This window comes from Dermacentor variabilis, chromosome 11 (genome assembly GCF_050947875.1).
Source record: "Dermacentor variabilis isolate Ectoservices chromosome 11, ASM5094787v1, whole genome shotgun sequence".
Classification (NCBI taxonomy): domain Eukaryota; kingdom Metazoa; phylum Arthropoda; class Arachnida; order Ixodida; family Ixodidae; genus Dermacentor; species Dermacentor variabilis.
In genome coordinates, this window is record NC_134578.1 from 90452667 (window position 1) to 90474368 (window position 21702).

The 21702-nt window shown below is 45.1% G+C and overlaps 1 protein-coding gene across 1 annotated transcript in view; it reads right to left on the minus strand.

Annotated features, from left to right (window-relative positions):
* LOC142564761 (venom metalloproteinase antarease-like TpachMP_B) overlaps positions 1 to 19815 on the minus strand; it is a 69232-nt gene extending 49417 nt beyond the window's left edge. Inside the window, exons 1-3 of the mRNA XM_075675909.1 lie at positions 19693 to 19815; positions 4192 to 4269; positions 1136 to 1275 (exon numbers count right to left, since the gene is read on the minus strand). Of these exons, the coding sequence (XP_075532024.1) occupies positions 1136 to 1260 (125 nt within the window). The 5' untranslated portion in view covers positions 1261 to 1275; positions 4192 to 4269; positions 19693 to 19815. The remainder of the gene's footprint in view (positions 1 to 1135; positions 1276 to 4191; positions 4270 to 19692) is intronic.
* Between the last annotated feature and the right edge of the window lie 1887 nt (positions 19816 to 21702).

Below are 21702 nucleotides of genomic sequence, written 5' to 3' on the forward strand. Positions count from 1 at the left end.
AAGAAGCTCCCTCGGCGCATGTTTAAGGCGATAGCGTGAAGCAGTCCGCGTCGCAGAAAATCTGGCGTCCGACGTTGTCGTCGTATCAGCAAAAATGCTTTGGAACCACCCGTGCCGAGGTCAACCATGTGATGGCCTCGACAAAAAGTTTACTGAAATAATTGAATTTCTCATGCTAAATTACATGGAAGATTCGTAAACTACGACATACGCACAACGCAGAGACATGATAGCTCTCGGATTGTAATTGTACTATACGAGAAAACATAATTCTGTTGCGCGAAAACTCAAAGGAACCCCTTTTCCAGCGTTTCTACAATTCACAGGCCGGCCGCGACGTCCACCATTTGCGCGCACCGGCGCGCGGGCGTCTCGGGGGACACGGAGCCGCGCGCCCGGTTCTCTGCAGTACCTCCAGCTGGCGCTCGCCTATGCCGCATCGCTGCCCACGGAAGAGGCCGCGTTCCTACCACAAAGCCCACCTGCGTGCATAGCGCTCGCGGCCACCGTTTACCGGTAAACATTGCGGTTACATACGCACCAGTTGCCGGGAAGCGTGAGAAGCAGTCCGGAATCTTTGAATGCTATCGCGTTCAACTCTTAAAGAAAGACGAAGCTTAAGCGTCCTCCAAATTTTGCTTGCTTAAAGTGGTGTCATCAGCTTAAAGTGGTGTCATCAATTCGGCATAACTCCAAATCAACCTAGTATGCATAGGATTGTCTCCATACTATCCGCTAATGCTCCATTATAATTTTAGCTTAAATAGCGCTGTCTGCTTATTAACATTCAAAACTAAATAAAGAGTAAATTGCAAGCACAGAGAGGACCTTTCCGGATTAAGCAAGCATAAGCTCTTATAGCTTTAACTGAATATTTGCGCAAGTGATAACACGACAACACTGGCGCAGGTAAATTTAGTAACTGACAAATCTTCTCGTGTATTGTGAACAGTACGCACAGACCAGAAATCCACCAGCCAGCTTCGCTATCCACTTGGGGATATCTGCCAAGTTTTCGGTATAACAAGCACGTATCGTGCATGTTCGGTAACAAGAAAATTGTTCAGTTTGTCAAAGAGGTGTCCGTAAAGAAAAAGAAGGAAAACCCAAACATAGCAATATGAAGAATACATACGTGCTCAAGTATACTGCCACGTCTGCTTCAGCAAATATGTGCTTGTTTAGACTGACGAAGTCATTCAAAGCGGCTGGCGTGTGAGCCGTAATGAGCTCATTGTCAGCGGCATGTCTTTCCGCCATTATTTCTGTGTCGATCTGTAATAGAAATGGGTAGCTCATTCTGCAAAAGGAAATCTCCAAGAATCTATGCCTAATGTACTTGCTCGAGTGAAAACGACTGCTTTACAGGCAGACGTTTCGGTGCAAGGCTGTGTGTGCTCATGTGTGTGATCAGACGCGTAGTGACCTGAGATTTTTAAAGTGCTCCTACATGGCGTGTGCACCTATATCTGGAGCTGGCTGTGTAAGTATCTAAAATGAAAGTATGTCTTGTTTCATTCGACCTACCGACCTCATCTCCTCAACATCAAGCATCTCTCGGCAATAGTTACGGACGACGGCGCCGGCTAGGCGCGGTTCCGCCTAGCCAGCTCAGAGTGACGCGCCTGTATAGCGCAGGCGAGCTACCCTGTTTTCTGCGACCCGGCGGCGTAGGCAAGCGACCATATGAGTGACGACGGAGTCCGAACCACGAACCCAGACCCGGATCACAACAGCAGCGACGCGACGTCGCCCTCTCAATTGTTCGCGCTTATTCAGTGTGTTTCTTAAAATTTTCCTGTGACGTTCTGTTGCCTGACAATAGCACACTCGGTGCTTTGTGTCGCGTTGAAGATATTTGCTGAAAACAATTGACAGTTTCTTCCGAAAAGGCGGTACATTCACTTTGATAATTGGTGCTGCCAATGGCTTCGCATGGTTTAACATTCTAGTATTTGGCTAGTACTATTACTGTTATCACCATAATGCCTACAATACCTTGATGAGTGACGATAATGGAAGAGAAGCTGCGAGCCACGAAGCAAAGGGCACGTCAGATTTTATACCCTCTGGACAAGTGGATTTACACACATCTACGCACGGCGAGCTCAGGCTGCCAGAAGTGGTAACTTAGCTTGAGAAGTACGATGAGAACTACTGAGCATGGCCGCAATTCTGGTAGCGATTCTTCTGCCAAGAACGGGAGCATGGAGCTCACCTTATTGCTCATAACCTCGCATACCTGAAGTGCACCCTAAAAGATACATTTTTCTAAATATTGTTCTTGAAAAGTTCTTTCGAATAAAGTGAGAACCATGGAGTAAACCCACAAAGGCAGCACTTGGGGGCAATGAGACGGTAGGGACACTGCAGAATCTACTGCGTTGCTGGCTTGACCTATTGACTGTGAAGTCGTCACACGGCGCGGCAAGGTTGCAGAAGCTGGTAAGTGTAGTACCGACAGATTAGAAAAGCCCGTGAGCAAGGAGATTAAGCTCGGTGACTAATTGTTCCGCAAAGCTGGAGCGAGTCCTGTCATCCGATAGATTGGTGTAATTTGCTGAGAACGTTTATAGAAGTTTCTGACAACATTTATCAATATGGCCGAATATTGGTATCATTAGAAAAGATTAAAGGGATGCAAGAAGTTTAGAAATCCATAATTTTACTCCAGAAGGAGATAAAGGAGTTTCTAAACTGCATTCTTGAACCATGAAGAGCAGACAATTTTTATAGATGAGCTTACAACTGACACGAAAATATTACACAACTTAAAGAGGTATTGAAAAATTCTAGTTACAAATTTGTTCTATATTTCAGCACAATGCAAAATACGTCAACTCTGTTAGCTTTAAATGTGTGAAAAGGCGCAGTTGGCGCAATTGTGATATTGCTATTTGTTGACCAGTTACAAAAGTGAGAATTTAATGTCTTTTAAGTTTTATTTCATGTTTTACATTTGAATTACTTTTTGTCAAAATAGACGGCCTCAAAAAACTATCCCCTTCCTACATTCACAATATTCTACTCCTTCTTTCGAATGAGAAAAACCGCATTAAGTTTAGTCTACTGTATACAGATAGACACGACTTATCCGTTCCTATGTATTCAAATAGAAGCTTACAAATGGACGCTCCCTTTTAACTAACGCCGTGACAGATAGAAAGAAGGAAGAATAGAATATGTTTGTGTCTGACTCTTGCAGCCACAGAGAACAGATCAAGGCCCACCAAGGTTTGGAAGTGCTATGGCTAAAGCATATTTATTTGCCAGCAAAGCCTCTCCGGCGTAGCTCGGAAAATGCACTTAGACGCACGAATTCTGAAATTAGGTCTTCATGAATTATCACTGCTTACCAGCACAGATTCCTGGTACTTTGTTATCGGCAAGACAAATTACGTGCGAAACGTCTAAAAAGCATTAGAAGCATAGATGTTTAGGGTGTGCATAAGCGACATTATTCGTCCATCAATAAGAAACTGCGTGCTAGGGGCATTATTTGTACTTCAGTGAACCTCAAGCCATTTCAGTCAGTCCGAAAACACCAGGGCATGGAGAAAATATAAAACAAGTACCAAAATACCAATGTCGAAAGCGGTTTTAGTGGCCTTCAATGCGAGCAAGATGCTAGTGCACTACGACGTGTCGAGGTGCACATACGATGTCCAAAAATTTCAACCTCCAGAGGCAGCGGCGTAAAATATTTGTAAAATATTGCGTCCATTACAGTATCAGTTCGTTACTAAAACTTCTCAGTGATTCGTCACACCTTTGTGAAGTGCGGGAAGACTAGGAATGCTGAGTAGAACAATAGAAATCGAGTGTAGTCCATAACTTCGCGTAACAACAAATATGCGCACTACGATCGACATTTATCGGACACTATTTGCTCGCAGCATGGTCTTGTGATTACTCGCGGAGATTTTTCACATCGTTTGCGCTTATTTTTATCAGTTGTCCAAATCCTACCAAACAGTTTGACATACCTAGCTATTAGCGTTATCTTAATTTTCCAATCACACAGTGGAAATTAATGGGGCTTACGCTAACGAATCTTGGCCAACGAAAATATCTCGCGTCGAAGCAAGATATTTATGTTATGATAGTCAGTAAAACAGTGCACCTGAATAACTATTCTTGTGGCTTGCAATGTTTGGGGGATCAATCTAGCGGTGACAATTTGAAGCTTACCGATAAGACAACCACAGCAATAATGACGACCTTGAGGTCCAAGCGATTCGTGTCGGTTCTTGCAAAGACTTGGTTCACCTCGTTAAAAAGAGAAAACAAAGAAATATGTGATCAACAAAGAGAGGCAGAAAGCACGAGAAACAGAGAAGCTAAAGTAGGGGCTCTTTATGTAGCTAAAACGATTGAAAATCACTGATAGCATTGTTGTGGAGAAATGTATAACAACGCGATCGCAGCAGGTCGTCAAGTCGTCTAAGAACTTCTCGTTTTTTTATTTGAGCAGTAGCTTCTTGGAAGCTGATCCACATAGCACTTAGCTCATACAGCAGTACAGAAACTCACTTTGTTCATTTGCACAGACTCCACCCAGAAGTGATGGCTTTGACCGAGAAACTAATGCAGCTGCTTCTGAAGGTCAGGCCCCTTTTTAGAGAAAAGGCAAGTACCCCTGTTGTCGCTTTCGAAGTGCAAGATTTTCACGCTATGACCCGACAAAGCCACAATGATAGTTCATGAAACTGCTATGGCGACGATTCAGTGTAATCCATTGAGCAATGCGGTTTCACGTCCAACAGCAGCGCCGAGGCTATCAAAAGCAGCGCAGTGGAGGGCTGCGCAAGATTTCACGCATGTAAGTTCCCTTGCGTAACCTTAAGACTTAATAGACGAACACTTTTGCACTGGGCATCCATAGCAGTGCGGTCGTCGAAGCAGGGAATCGAACCACAATCGCGTGATAAGAAGCCTCCAAAACATTCAGCGAGCCTCCGAAGAGGGTAGCACGCAGAATACGCGAGCTTTCAAAATGTTTTGTATGCGAATTTAGAATGGATCAAATGCTCTAGAACATTAATAAAAGAAATGGGCCGATAAAGTCTAGAAAAAGTCGGAATCCCATACGCGTGAACACGGAATGCAAACAAAGGTAAGAAAGGTGGCAACCAAGTAGAGCAGAATTTGATGTAAAAGTAGGATTGGACAACCCAGAGAAACAAAAAGTGAAGTGGTAGATTCGATGCAAAAGACGGAAGCAAAGAAGAGGCAGACTCAACTCCAGTTGACATCTGCTAAAGAGAAGCAATCTTGGTGTGAGCGCCTCATAAACCATCTGTGTTTGTGTATGAAGGGTAGTTTTCGGTGCATAAATATATGTCTGATATTATCTGCTGATGTTATTTATAGAGAGGCTGGATATTATATACACATATTTTTATGCAGGCACAGCCGAGTGCAAAAGCTTAAGGACCAGAGTACCGCTACATTTCTTTTTTCTTCCCAGCCTAGGCATGAAGACTGAAATCAAATGTCATGCCTACGTGCACCTGCTTGACTAGCACCATGCTTTTAAACAATTTACCGTTGCATGGGTGTACTAAAAACTTGCATATGTTTTGCATATGCCATGGTATCTATACTTTCGCAGTCCAGTGTACATCATTTACATATTATTATAGCGCAGCTCTAAGGCACCCATTCCTGCGGCGAGCATCAGCGTCGTCCCTCGTAACCGAGACAACGAGCACAGCGAAAGATGAAAGCGAACACAGAGCGCAGCGGGAGATGAAAGAAAAGTGCGCGAGGAGGATCGCGGAGGAGGCTACAGTGAAAAGATGAGGCGGTGGAGGAGAGTATGTCGAAAGAGTGAGGAAGAAAGAAGAGTACCGCACCAAACTACAAGATGGCGCCATAGTATTTGTAATGTGATTGTACGGGCGACGCCAATTGTGTAGCAGCTTCAGGAAGTTAACGCGCTTTACCCACAGATCAGATTCTCAGCGATCGCCGACTGTGCTCGCCGCTATGGTTGTTCTTGAGAGTTACTTTTTTTGCAACCTTTCGCTCCGTTTGCAATGCGCCGCCGGAGAACGATTGTCCGCGCCCATCAATATATCGCATAATTAAAACAGGCATAAAGCTGCGCTCAAATTTCGTATTAGGAAGCGTCGTAATTGTCAGTGAATGTTTTGTCAAAATTTTCAGTGGTGATATAGGCTGTTGTGTTCCATTCGTGGTGTTTCTGGTGCGTCAGTTTCTTCCATGCAACTGCGGATCGAAACGCGCTAAGTGTCTCAACGCGTTGGCTTGCCCGCGAGAAAGGGTGTTCTATGCCGCTTGTCTATTATTCGTCTGCGGCGTAAGTTTCAATATCAGGATTTTGCGCTACGGGTCCTGTGTTAGAGTTATGCCGCCGGACAATTTTACTAATGTTTATTTATTGAATAAACACCGTATCTCGTCTAGAAAGATGAGTTTGCGAAGTCACAAGCCATTTGAAGTCAAAAGAACAAACTCTAGGCAAATACACGCACTAATCATCGTCGCGCCGCTTGCAGCTTCCTCTATTAAATATTGTGTGAAGCTTTATGCTTCAAACGGTAACCTATTTCTTCACTGCACCTTTCCTATATGGCACCATCATGCCGTTAAACGTGTTCGGCATCAGAGTCCAGATTCTGCGAAAAGGTGCCTCGAACTCGGCATGAAAGCTTCGCTCTAAATCATTTAGCAGAGTGAAACAAAACTCCAATTGATATCTATGTATCGCGAATAATGCTTGGTTTTGTAGAAAAGGGTTGTTATGAATACTATGTGTTTTGGAAGAAGTGGTTACTGCTCATGTGTTTATCCAAGGAGGTTATATACTTAATCTGAGAACAATCCTAGCAGAGTAGGACTGCTTTCGAACGGACCATCGCATTACAAAAGGCCGATATCAAATCTCGAGCAACATAAGCCACCGCAAAGGAAACGCTGTTTTCACAGTCGCTACCTCACGTTCCACAATACAATCACTATGTGACGTAAAGCAAAACAGAGGAAGCTAACGAAAACACCAGTTAGTCCGCACGATCACAACATCAAACCACGTATAAAATCACAACAAAAGTTTTCACACTGCGCAATGATTGATAAGGCTGCGCGAGTGCCTTGTGGCAAACTTAGGCATTTCCGTGCCCTGTGTAGGTCAGGCCAACCAGGTGGCAACATCTCCCACCAGCGCATTAGTCTCCTCCGTGGCCCTTGGCAGCACGTTCAGCCATAACCATCCTTCTTACGCAGCCTTGACTTCCATGAAGTAAGTACAAACTCCACGTAGACTAAAACGACCTAGTGAATGTAGAGAGAGAAACGAAGAGGGAAAGGTAAGAAGGTTAACTATGGACATGCCCAGTTGCCGAGCTACCCTGCCCTAAGAGAGGGTGAAAGGGGAAGAATAGATAAGAGAGAAAAGAAAAAAAATAATAGTCATTCACATTCAGGCATAGAGAAATCTACAATGTTGCAATCATTCATACAACCGAGTATCCTTCGCAAAGTGCCGAAAGGCGTTGTGGCCTTTTGCATGCAAGAATGCATAGGCCAGGGTCCAAGGATCTTTTCTTCCGAGTACGGTCTATTATCTAGCAGGTTGAGTTTAGCTTGTAGAGTACGTCGTTGTGTGTTAAAGGATGAGCAGTGACACAGAAGGTGCTCTAGAGTCTCATCGCATGCACGCAAGTTGCACGTCATCCCTGTTAGAAATGAATAGGCATTGATAAATGCGACGCCCAACCACGTGCGGCACAGTAAAGTCGTTTCGCGACAGGATGAACTAGGTGGTAGACAAAATCGCAAGCTAGGGTCGGGAGAGTGCAAGCGTGAGTTGGCAAAACCAGGTGAATTCCATCGTAGACGTGTGATGTGGCAAGCAAGTGATTCAAGATGTCGCACAGTAACAATTCTTGAAAGTGCGTTAGGAACCCGCTAATGTTTTTGGTAAGCTGAAGGTGCAGCTTCATCCGCACTGTCGCTCACAATTCCGCAGCAGCTTGGGAACTATTGAAATACAATGGCGGGGTCTTTCTCGAACGCTTCATGATAAGCCTGCCTTATTTCGTACACTAGCTTCTCGCGAAACCCATAACTTTGTGCAAGCTGCATAGTATGTACAGCTGCTTTAGAATCGCAGAAAATGTCCCAGCAATTTGGTGACTGTTGGAACACGCACTTGAGTGCACCTATAAGAGCCCCTTTTTATTCTGCTGTAGACATGATACTGTGAGATTATTTAAATTGAAAGAGACGGCGTCCGATGGAACAACTACTGCTCCAGTAGAGTTGTTGGAATTGGCGGAATCGTCAGTGTAAATGTGTGTGCGGTCAAAATAAGACACGTCGAGGAGAAGCAGAGACAACTGCTTCAGGGATAGCGCTGACAAGTCTGCCTTCTTAGCAATCTCAAGAATTGAGTGGCAGACGTGAACTTGGCGGAGACACCAAAATGCCGATGTTGGGCGCTTCGAAGGCTTCAAGCCAAATGGTATCCACTCAATGTTTAGTAATAATACCACAGAATGTAGCCGGTAGTCTTCGCACTGACAAATCGTCTAAATGGTGGGATGAGAGCCGTGAAAGGTGTAGAGTGTACACTCTTAGCGTCTGCCCGACGATATAAGTGGTGACCGGGTGCTCCCTTGCTATGACAATCGTTGTGGCTGTTGAAGAAGATTTCGGGAAGCCAAGACATGTACGAAGTGCTTGGTCGTGTACGCTGTGTAGTGCAACGAGCTTAGTTTTGCACGCGTTGGACAAAATAGGAGGACTGTATCGCAAAAATCCTTGAAAAAGTGCATAGCTGTAACATGAAGTGCAGGGACTATCCCCACAATTTTTCACCTACAAATTTGAACATATTCGCAATGAAAATGACTTTTTTCATCATGTATGAGACCAGAGGACTGAAGGTGAGATCACGATGCACAATATCGCCTAAGAACCTGTGCGCTTTCTTGTATGCAATTGCCTGACCCTCGATAAACACCGCGCAGAAAGACATCGATTTTCGCGTGAATGCCACTAGTGAACATTTCTCTGCAGAAACCGTCAGACCTTGTCGGCGAAGGTATCCCGCAGTGAGAATTGCGGCTTTCTGGCGCACACTTGTGGCCTTTTCACGCCGGATGCCCACATGCAAATTATGTCAGCGTATAGCGGAACATTAGCAGTCTATGGTAGATTTACCGCGGGCCCCACTAAAACGACATTGAAAAGAGTGGGGCTCAGCACTCTCTCTTGTGGCATACCACGACCGGGGAAATATCTGTTTGCCGGGCCATTTTCTGTAATGACAAACAAAGATCCCCATGAGATAGCTCTTAATCCACCTAAAGAGGCGGCCTCCAAGTTCTGCAGTCTCAGGAGCTTGGAGATTGGCTTCATGGGCTACCTTGTCGTAGGCACCTTTCAGGTCCAAGAAGAGTGCCACACAGAGGCACCCCATAACTTTTTATTGCTGCACGGAGGCCATGAGATCAGTTACATTGTCTATTGAAGACCATATATGTCTAAAGCCAGCGATACACTTAGCGTAAATGTTATAGTATTCGAGGTACCATTCCATACGTGTCAGCAACATCCTCTTCATGACGTTACCTCACAAGTGCAATCGGCTTGTATGATGTAAGGTCCAGCGGAGACTTCCCAGGCACCTGCAAAGTCTGGTAGAGGCCCCAGTCGGCTATACCGCCAACCGTCGGGGACTATGCCGTCACGCCAAGATCAACTGAACACATCTAAAAGAAAGCGTTGTGCTGTGGAACCTAGGCGACCTAAGGCAGCGTAGGTCACCCCTTCGGGAACGGGTGATGACGACCGCCTGTGCGCAACCAAGGCCGCTTGCAACTCTTTCATAGAGAAAGGCATTTTCACGCTTTCCTCTCTTGAGACGGGAACGTCATGCAGCGAGAAGTCAGCCAGCAGAACGCAGTCGCCAGTAACATTCGCACAAAATTCTCCCGCGGCCTCAAGCTCTCGACGATTTTGACGTAGAGCCTCCGCTGTGAAGGGGTGGCATTGTTGTGGAGGTGAGCGAAGACCTTGATGAGTTATCCAGACGGGGGATAACGTCTCGCGATGGTCCAGCAATTCGAAAATGCTCTTCCATCGTTCGTCCTCGAGTTTGTTCATCTGACGCTGAACTTTCTTCTGAATGCATTTATCTTCCCTCTGGTCATAAATGGCCTTAGTACGCCTACATTGTCTCTCAGGCCCCCGGCGGATCACCCAAAGCCTCCAGAATTCTTGGTACAAATCTGTGCGTCTTGTAGATATATGCGTCCGCGTAGAAGCCTGCAGAGCTTGTGTTAGCATGTCTTAAAGGAGCTCGGGTTGTCCATGTCTGCATTTGTCCTCGATCGCAATTCGGTACGCTTCCCAGTCTATCTGTCTCGAAAGCACAGGGTAGAAAGAAGTATCAGGGCCTCTGATAATCATGCACGTAGGAATATGGACGCCGCCATTGGCTTCAATGTCTGTGAGCCATTGAACTTTGGAATTTAAACTATGCGATACTAATGTCCAGCACAAGCAACTGCTGCAAGTCACTCCTCGGAGATAAGTCAGGCTGCCATCGTTTCAAACGCTTAGTTCATGCTCGTCCGCGAGATCAACTAGACTCGTGCCTCGTTGATGTGTCCTGAAGCTTCCCCACAGTGGATGATGGGTGTTAAAATCACACCGGATCATCCAAAGGCCTGGTGATGTGAGTATGTAGTTTAATCTCTATCGAAGAGGTCGAGGTGATGGGGATATGTAGGCGCCTGTCAGTGCGAATGAAACTTTCTTTTTAATACGCAGCCACACGTATTGATTGTCGTTGTGAGGCTGCACTATTTGGCGAAAATACGTGATCTCCTTGTGGATACACACAGGAAGTTGAATACGTTCAATGCATGATGAAGAAACAAATGATTCGTAGCCACACAATGGGATTGTATTTGAAAATTGAGGTCCACAAATTATAATGGAAAAATTGTTCCCAAAAACAAAGTGCGGAAATTCTGACATCCATGACTGTAGACCTCTGGCGTTCCATTGAAGTATGGAAGCGCACTTTACTTGCTGCATGAATGTCCGCAGTGTTTGGGGATGGCAAACCCTCTTGTTACTGCAAACCTGCAAGTACTGGTTCAAGGGAATGCGGGACTTGCAGTGTTGATTTAGCGGATGGCTTTTGCATATTATTGGGTGAGCGGATAACACTCACCAGCGACCTCGGCAAAGCAACGATCTGGACATCTTGCGAAGCTTGATTATCTGTTGTCGAAGTAGCGCTTGGTGGTAGTCGATGCTATCGCTCCGCGGAGAAGTGGGCCTGTGGCAGTGCAGGCCAAGTAGCGTCAGATTCTTTTTTCTGAGCCTCTGTGTTTTTCTGATCATGCAGGTGCAGCATGTTTGCCCGTGGTGGTAGTGGTAGAGACATAAGGAGGCTCCGGAGGCAAAACAACACTTTATTTCTTCGAAGCGTGCCGTCGACGACAGCGTCGCCTTTCGACTGTCGCTATCGCTTCCTTCCGCACCAAGTCATCTTTCACCATTTGTCTCAGGATTCTCCTGTCATTCTTGATTAGTGGGCTGTTCTTCGATGAGGCGTCATGATTTCCATTGCATTTCCTGCATTTTAGGGTAGTCGCCGTCGCCTTGCAAGACTGTGCTGTGTGGGTTTCGGTGCAGCGTGGGCATACTGGCTGATTGTTACATGCACCACTCACGTGGCCCACTCCTGGCCACTTCTGGCATCCAAAGGGCTGCGGAATATAGGCTCGATGACATGACGAAAAGACCAACCTTGGTATGTGAAGGAAGTCAGTCACCCTTGAAGATCACCTTGACACAACGGGAGTTGCCTATTCGGCAAACTTGTACTATGTCCGTAGCGTCAGTAGGTGGTCTGACCAGGACAGGATGGTCACTATTCGGTATAGAGACGTCGGCATCATATGTTACGTTCATTGTCGTGCCAGAACGGGCGTGTATTTCGTGTATTGAAGACAGCTTTGGTTATGAAAAACGGTTCTGCACCAAGAAACAGTGCTGGATGGAAAGGAGTATGTTGTCGGTAAGTTGCGGAAAAGTGCTTTCTTCGCTCAGCTGCTGCTTCCAAGCACTCCTCCAAGCCATGGAGTGTGGTCAGTCGCTCGCTACATCTGTCGCAAATGGGAGGTTCACCGCCAGTCAATGGGTAAGAATGGGTCCCGTATGCGTGCTCTATTCTAAATCGACAAAGCAGGACATCAGTTCGTCGCGCTTTTGCTATCTGCGGCCAATTACCTAAACATAGCTTGAATAAATGGAGCGTATTCAAGGTTTTGTTTACTCCTAATGGTTTGCCTAAAATGTCTGAGCTTTTTCTTTGAAAATGGCTTGAAGTCTGTTGCACTCATTGCCACAGAACATCCAGAGGCTTTCGTTGTTGTGGACGTAACAATTCCGTCTGAAAATATATCACCCGCAACGCCTTTACGACTCTGTGACAGCATAACATTACATGCTGGTGAGAGGCATACGTAGGCACAAAAAAGAGAATAGATCATTGGTCAGAAGATTTTTGTCTTCGCAGAGATATTAAAGTTATTAGCAAGTCTGTAAATATAATTGCTTTTGGTATTTTTACTTTCTTGATGGGCAGTACAGACGGCAATTCTGTATAGGCTTCAGCCGTAAAGATATTTTTTTCCGGATTGAGAACATCAGACTGCGAGAAGGATGGACCTACTGTGGCATAAGAAACCTTGGAATCTGATCTTGATGCGTCAGTAGAGTGCTTTGGGCAGGAGTACTTTGCCTGAAGCTAGAAAAAGTGCACCTTAATACGTTCTTCTGGGGTGTGTTTAGTCATTTCAACAAATGATGTGTCACATTCAATGAGTTGTCAATGGACGGTGGTAAAAGCTATGCTGGAGGCATGATATGATATCCGAGGAATGGTATCGCCACTACTTTACTGAAACTCCGCACTCGCAACGAGGAAGGCTCTTTCGCTGCAGGTCGATTACGAAAAAGTGTAACACATATGTCAGATTGTTTACACTTGAGTGAGAAGAATCTTCAGGGTTCGAGTGTACTTTCAAAAAAGTATGTGAAAGTAGTGTACAGCCTTTGCAATTGGAGTGACCACTCATTGCATTCTACAAAGGGAATTTGTACAGGGCGTGGTGTGATGGCTCCAGTGGCCAGTCGGATGCCTAGATGGTGCACATGATCGAGCATTTTTAGTGCACTCGGTTTAGTGGACTGGTAAGTTAGGACACCGTAGTTCAAGCGCGAACGTACAAAGCTCCTGTATACGGCAAAGAGGCACTTCATCTTACCGCCCCGCGTTGTGCGTGTTAGCATTTTCAGTGGGTCTTTAAGCATTTCATCTTTAGCTGCTCTATGTGGGGAGCACAGGAGAGTGTTCGAATCATGTATGATGCTTAAGAACTTCTGCTCATGTGGTTACAGGTATGCGCTCTCCGCACATTTGGTGTTAACAATGCAGAGTCATAGCAATATGTTTTCCGTTGTGTGCAGACCACCATCAGGTGACGCAACCCGATTTCTTATGCTTGTTGAAAAAACTTTTCAGTTAAACATTAGAGGAGAAGATCAATCTAATCTTAGGCGGTGATGTCAATATAAACATGCTTTCGTCTTCCCCGCTACAAAAGGATTTTCAATCTCTTATCACAACCTATGGTTTTTCAAACACAATATCTACTGCAACGCGCGTAACTATTGAAGGTACATCCCTATTAGATGTACTCATTTGAAACATTAATACTGATTCATTAGAGGCCGAAGTTTTGTACGCTGATATCAGTGATCATCTGGGTATTATACTGCTAGTAAATAGAATTCACTGCATTGCTAGTAAAACTAGAAAACCAGTCTTTATTCAATCCACTACTTCATCAAATCTTGAAGCACTTCGCCAAGCTATTACTCATGTAGCTTGGAACAGCGTTTATCGAGCAGAAGATAGTGACACGGCGTATCCTGCTTTTTCGAGCACTTTCAAAACTGTTTACTGTGAACACTTCCCCATGAAAAAAATGACGTGGCCATGCAAAGCACGAGAACCTTGGCTAAAACCTGAGCTTCTTGGTATGGTTAAACACAAACATGCCATGTATGCTCGATTTGTGAAACCTAGAGATCCTGCTCTGCTCAGGGAGTTTAAGAAATACAGAAATGATCTCACAAATCAGCTTAGGGCTGCTAAGGATGCTTACTACGTGGGAATTTTTAGTGACCCAGCCAATCAAAAATGTGATCTGCTCTGGCGCAAATTGAATGCTTTGCTAAAGCCCAATTCAATTTCAGCTATTCCAGATGTTTTGTGTGATAACGGGCAGAAACTTTCCGGAAATGCTATACTAAACGCGTTTAATGAAAGCTTCACATTAAAGCCACAGTTAAATGACGTTGATGGCCTCTACAACTATACTCATTTCCCGCCTGTAAACGCGTTTAGTAACTCTATTTCTTGCCCAAACTAGCCCCTTAGAAATCTTTTCTTGCTTCAGCGATCTAGGTAGCAGCCGGTCTCTGGACTCCGATGGCATCCATATTCGCCCCATAAAGTATGTGCTTGATATTATATATATTATTATATGCCCTGTTCTTACCCATATTTATAACTTCATGTTAACTACAGGCATATTTACAAAACAAATGCAGACTTCACGCGTTGTTACAGTCTTCAAGCATGGTGATAAGGGGGCACTAAACAACTGTAGACCCATTTCGTTAATTCCAGTGTTTTCGAAAGGTATTGAGAAATTAATGCATATCAGATTGCTAGCATTTTTTAATCCCCACAATTTGTTTCAAGACTTTCAACATGGGTTTAGGAAGCATCGCTTACCGAAACAGCCCTCTTGACCCAAAAAAAATTTAGGTGCATTCAGTTGCAATCAAATGGCATTAGGCATCTACGTCGATTTTTCCAAGGCATTTGACTTAATTGATCATACCATCCTTCTTAGCCAATTAAAAAACTATGGTGTGTGTGGAACAGCGCATGCGCTTTAAGAATCCGATCTTTCAAACAGGATACAATTCTTAGATACAAACAATGAAACATCTGCAAGGAAGCCGGTCGTTGTTGGTGTGCCACAGGGAAGCATTCTAGGGCCACCCTTATTTTTGATTTACATAAATGATATTGTACACTGCACACACAACGCAACATTCGTCTCGTATGCTGATGACACGACAGTTTTTATTACAGGAAACTTGGAAACAGAGATAGAAGCTATGGCTAACAAAACGCTGTCTAACCTAGATGCCTGGGACACGGTGAAATCTTTAAAAATAAACCCTTCAAAACACAAGTTATTTTGTACACGCCTAAAGGAAAAAAGCTGACAAAGAAGTTGAATTTTCTTTTGGGCTCTCAGCAGTTACACTTGGGGCATTCTGTTAAAAACCTTGGAATACATATTTCAAAGCATTTTGCATGAATGTACATGTTGAAAACCTTCATTCTAAAGATGTCCTCTGCCATTGGTGTCCTTGCACGTACGCGATGTATTCTTCCTAAAAAGGTAAAGATTATGATCTACAATGCGTTAGTGTCCTCTATGTTGCAGTACTGCAGCACAGTGTGGTGTACTACTGGCGTAACAAATTCACGCAAGCTATATTTTCTGCAGAAAAGAGCCATACGAAATATTGCTGCTGTACATTATGCTTCTTCTACAAACTTCTTTTTACAAAGTATGAAATTCTTCCAGTGTTCTGTTTATATAATTATAGGCTGATGCTGTGTTATAAAGCTTTTGTTAATTGTGGTACGAATACCATAATTAATCTTGTTAAGTTAAAAGCAAACACAAGTGTTCGTTCAACCAGGCACAAAGAAATGTGACCGTACCCACCCCTAGAACTTCTTATGATGAACAATCTTTGTCCTATAAACTACCTTCCCTTTTGAACCTATTAAACCATGGAGATTTTGATCCTTCTTGTAATCAAAATTGTAATCAAATCAATGTAATATTTGTTGATTTATTTGAACTCTTTGTACATGACAGACCGTCATCCTGCTGTTTTGCCAACTGTAAAGGGGTCGGGACCTCGTCAAGCTGCTCAAGCTTTTAGTCCCGTAGTCCTCCTATTCCAAGGGGAATAAAATTGATTGATTGATTGATTGAATGATTGATTGATGTTGCCTCAGCCGGGGGGCCTCAAACGTCCAAACCTTCAGGATTGGCTCAAACCCCAGGATCCCCTTTTCCCGTGACACAGCTAAGCCCCTCACGGTTCAGCTCGGGAGGGTCCGACCCCCTTGTGCTCGGGTGCTTGTTGTCACAACACACCAAACGCCCGCTGACGCAGAGGTCAAAGGGGTTTTCTTCGTCAGGACTTGTACTCACGCTGACGGAATCCCCTTGTCAGAACGTTGGCTCCAACGACAGTCCCTGTTAAACTAGAGCTCATCACTTCAGGCGTCCATCTTCCTGTCCACTTCTGCTTTGTTTGCATTTTACTTATACAGTAACTCTCATATTACCAGCATGGTAATCACAGCGTATGTTAAAACGTCCAAGCAAGAAATGTAGTACATTGAGGGAAGGCGCACAGACGTCGGGTGGGTAATCCGAAATTTCTTATTGGACCTAACATGAAGGGGTCACTCCATTTAAACTGCCAAAATATTGGCCTTGCTATCACAATAGCCAGAATACACAGGTAACAGCACTAGACAAGCGTTCTTCTAACATCAGCAGTGCGAAAACCTCCAAAGATCGGTTGTTCATTGATGTTATCTAGTCAAAACACACGCTTTATTCGTATATAAGTATGTTTCGAAATCGCTCGCGGCTGTTAAACCAACCACTGACAAGTGGTTAAAACAGCAATTGATCCCGAAGCTTTATTTGGCGTCGTTATTCTGGGGCTCCAAAATGTGGATCATGCAGTCGAACTCTGAAAGGTGCTCGCTGTTAGACCCAAAGACATCCTGTTGAGTTCAATAGCGCCAAGCTAGCTTAATAGCAGCTGCACACCTTGGCAAGTAACTTTTACCTCACGGGATGCCATATTAAGTATTATTGGTCAAAATCAAACGAGTCCTCATCATGAGTTACAAGACCTACAAGTATACAATTTGCTACACAAATTTCACGTTTACTAGGCTTCTTTGGCGCCCCTGCTTTTGACATGTAGGGTTTATAAATGACGTGGAAATACTCGAGCAGCAACAAAGAGGGTCCCCACCCTTTCACTACGACTTAGGTGTCCGTCTCCATAGGGAGCGGAAGCACAGAACACTATGGCAAGCGAGGAGCTCGGAAAATCTACCAGCGTAGCAGGGTCAAGCGCTGCCGAAAAGTCTCAGGGGCTACCAATAGGGCGCTTTTTCTGTAACCTGGTGCGGAAACAACCCCTGCAGAACAAACATCTGCAATAAGTATAGGCAGCGAGCGCGAATGCAAAATTAGGCCAGAAAACCGCCACTAGCTCTAAAAACAACAAGTTAACCATGTAAGATTTCTAATGCGTGAATGCGGCCCAGTGCGAGTTAGAGAGTTGGGTTATCGCCTGTGTCAATCTGTCATCAAGGTTTCGAAGAGCTTTGTTCGTGATGTTATCCTCGCCTGGGGCGGATGTGGTCCTGAGCTTATGTAAGGCTGCGCGGACTTCCCAGGCAGTGATGTCTGCATCCAGTTCTGGATTGTCCTGGCCGGTGTATGGAGGTAAGGGGACCCTTGTGCTGTGCGCCAGATATAGGGTTCGCAGAGTCCAGTAGTGCTTTGTCTTCCGCTGGGTTGGTATGTAGCAGCCACGAAAGGATCTTGCGCTGTTGGATCTTGTTATTTTCGGGGTTTAGCAGGCATCGCAGGAATGACCACGCGTCCTTTAGGCCCAAATTTGCACTCATGCGGTCGGAGAGCTAGTGGCGTGTTAGGTGTGTTGCGTGCTCTTCTATTTCTTTCACAAGGGCCGCGATTCGGGTTTTGAGTTTGCGATTGTGCTTATTGGCTAGCCAGCGTTTCTGTAAACTGTTGTGTGCCTCCCACATATGTAATAGCCTACAGACAGCGCGTTCTGAGTCTGACGCGGTTGGTACCTGAGATATGGCCCTTGTGGAATCTGCCATTAGTTGCTGCACCCACGTGTCCAAGTTATCGATGGTTTCAGGTGCGGCTGCTCTGATCTTTCGAAACCTGTCGCAGTCACTGATGGTGACTTGGCGGCATTGTGTCTTGGAGAGCGTGCGGGTAGGGATGTAGGTGCTGAAGATGAAGTGGTCACTGCCCAATGAGTTTAGCGTATTGAGCCATGTACCATTGGGTATGTGCTTAGTGAGAGTAAGGTCCGGGTTTGTGTTATGTTGGACACGGTTGCCGATCCTTGTAGGAAAATTTAGATCGTTGAGGAGCGAGAGCCCCTCATTTTGGATGAGCGTCCATAGTGTGGTACCCTTCCGGCAGTTCTTTCTGTATCCCCAGGTAGTGTGATTTGCGTTGAAGTCGCCCACTATTACTAATGGGTTTCTTCCGCAAATGTATAACGTTTTACGTATCGCCGTTGCTGGCGGGGATGCAGGGCACCTGGGGGGGGGGGCTGTAAATGTTGAGCACAAACAGACTCGTGTCGTGCCTGTGTTGGGGAAGGAGTTCTATGAGCACTCCATCAATGTCCGGAATAACAAGTGGATGGAGCATAGCTCTATAACTTCCAATGCGACCTCCAGCAGGGTAGCCACAAGTATCGCAGAGCGCTTTGAAGATGAGGCCCGCGCTGGCGCGCACTTTGGCCACGTCGCAGATCGCTTTCAAGACACACGAGCGCCGGCGACGCATCCCTGCAGCTTCCGCCACAAGCTTCTACTAGGGCGTCCACGATTCATGTGGCCAACATTGTAGTAGACGGCACGATTATCTCCATTCTGTATGGAGCGGCGGCCGAGGAGGATATCGAGGCACCCCAGCAACCACCGCAGAACGCCCCTCCTCCCTCGCCTGACCCCTGTGCCTCGCGCGCCACAGGAGAGGGCACGCATCTGGGCAGCGATCCTGGCTCGTGCACGTAATATTGAACCAGGTTCGCTGGCTCACCCTTACACGCTTTTACTCATACGGAACCTCACGGCGACGGTAGAAATACACTTGGAGTACCCGTATAATTGCTATCGCAAAAAACGTAATAGCGCTAAACAGACAAGGAGATAGGCAAGCAAGAACACGACACTGGCGCTGACTCACAAATGAAGTTTTCAACTAAAGCGAGCTCTCAGCGGCATGCCTAGCAGCGCCTTAGGTTGCTGATGACACTGCTTTGGTAAAACGAAAGTTGCTTTGCAGACTACAGTGTTGGAATAGTTGCTGGATATTCATCAAAATTTGGGGCAGAGCGTAAGCCGAAGAAGAAACGGACAGAACGAGTGCGATAGGAAGCGCGCTCTTTCTGCCAGTGACTTTCGTGCAGTTAGTTATTGTTCCATAAAAAATAAACAAGATGTTTCAGTTCATATGTTCACATGAGATAATTTCCATAAATTATAAAACACTTCCTCGTGTATTGTCATATATTTGGCTTATAGCAAAATATTTCAAAGCGTATTCTAAGAAAATAATCTTTCTCACAAAAGTGATGCCCACATACAGCCCGTCGTGGCACGAAGGGCGATAAAATAAATAGAGATACTAAAATTAAAACACGCGGAAGAAAGAATACAATAGTGAAACTTACTGCTCCGAAGAAGAGTCGTAAGTATTGGAAAAGTTCTTTAAGCTGATGGTCGTTCTCCTCACTGAATGCATCGGCATATTCGTTGCTTATAACAGCAACTGCATCTACAGTAGCCTTAACTGGTCCTGAAATATAAAGTAGGTATTAGATACTTTCAAACCTTTTATAGCCTAATTGCAATGATTCAGGGTGTTTTCTGAGACCATTTGGATTTCTGATAAAGAAAGAGACAGCCCTTTCACTACTGTGAAAAGGGGTGCCAGCGAAGCTTGCGATCCGCGACTCTTCGTTGTCGTAACGCCTCGGCCTCGCGCTCTTTCACGGCGAGGACTGCACGTTGACGAGGAGCCCTTTCTCGAGCGAGTTCGCGGCAGCGTTCATCAAACGCCGCCTGTTCTTTGGCCAAACGCGACGCGTGGCTCGCTCCCGCTGCCGTTCCTTCAACGCAGCCTGCTCTTCGTCTTTTTTTTTCTTTATTGCCTGTTTGCAGCACAAACCAAGAACACATTCAAATGCTAAAACATGTCAACCACACTTTGGCTGACATTATATATTAAAATCGCTTCAGCTTGATCAGTTCATCAAGAATAGCCACCCACTCGGGAGGCTCACTCTGGGCACGATATATTTCCCGAATATACGCGACACTTTCGATGAAGTTTATTCTCGCCGGACGGGTATCGACATCCGAGTGTCGCACTGCCATTCTCGTTTTCCACAGACTGTGGAGGCCAAGGAGCATAAACATATCGTACGGAACTCCTCCTTCGTTATCGGTTGGCAAATATCGAATACCAAGAGGTGTAATCGGTAGTTCTTTTTTAAGTGTACGTTGTAAGATATCCCAATGAAATGTTGGGTCCCAGCAATCGATGAAAACGTGTTCAATGGTCTCTGGCTTTTTACAAAGTAAGCAGTTTACTGTCCATGGCACATATATTCCTTTTTCGTCTAACCATGTTTTTACGGGTAGCGTGTTTGTGTGTAGCTTAAAGAAAAACGTTTTTTGAGAGGGTCTAACTGGCATTTTTTTTCACCCGTTTAAGTACATCATCTCCTTGGCCTCCCCAGTTTACAGACCTGTACAATGGTATTGGCAACATTGTATCAACTAAGTCTTTATACAGTGTTTTTCTTGTCACAGAGCACAGATATTCCATGGAAAACCGCACACGCAACATACGAAGTGAATCAACCACTTCGCGCAGATATCCCCTAATACTTCCTCCCTTCCCTTCACATCACTGGTCGTTACAACATATTGCGGCAGTGCTTTTCCCAAACGAACTTGAATTACTGTGCGTAGAAAATCATTTCTCTGATCCCGAAAAAAAAGAAAACGCGACACAATTTGTCTGATAAACAAATGCGACAGACCTAGCCCACCACTTCGAGCTGAACGAAACAAATTGGTTCTGCTTATCCTCTCCCAACTGGAAGCCCATATGAATACGGCAAATACACGATGCATTTTTTGCACGCTTGAGCGACACATTGATAACACTTGCATAATATACCACACTTTCGCTACTAAAAAGAGATTGCACACAGATGCACGTCCAAACATTGACAAATCTTGGCCAAGCCAACCCTTTGATTTTTCACTCATTCTATCAGCTTCATCGGACCAGTACTGTGCGGTATCATTATAGTGCTCGAGCGGCACACCCAAGTACTTAGTTGGCGTTGTTGACCACCGGATGTTTGCAAAGTGAGCTGGTTTAATGTCCCAATGACCGTGCCATATACCGATGCTTTTTTGCCAATTGATCTGGGACCCAGATTGTTCACAGTACTTCTTTACAAGATGTACAACTTCAAGTACGCTATCACGATCCTCGCAGAAGACTGCGATGTCATCAGCGTATGCCAGTACCTTGACTTCAGAAAGCTGTAGCCGAAATCCTCGGACGTTTTCATTGCGCATCACTGCTAAACAGAAAGGCTCGAGGTACAATGCAAAAAGCAATGGACTTAGTGGACACCCTTGTCTAAGGGAAGATCTGAGTG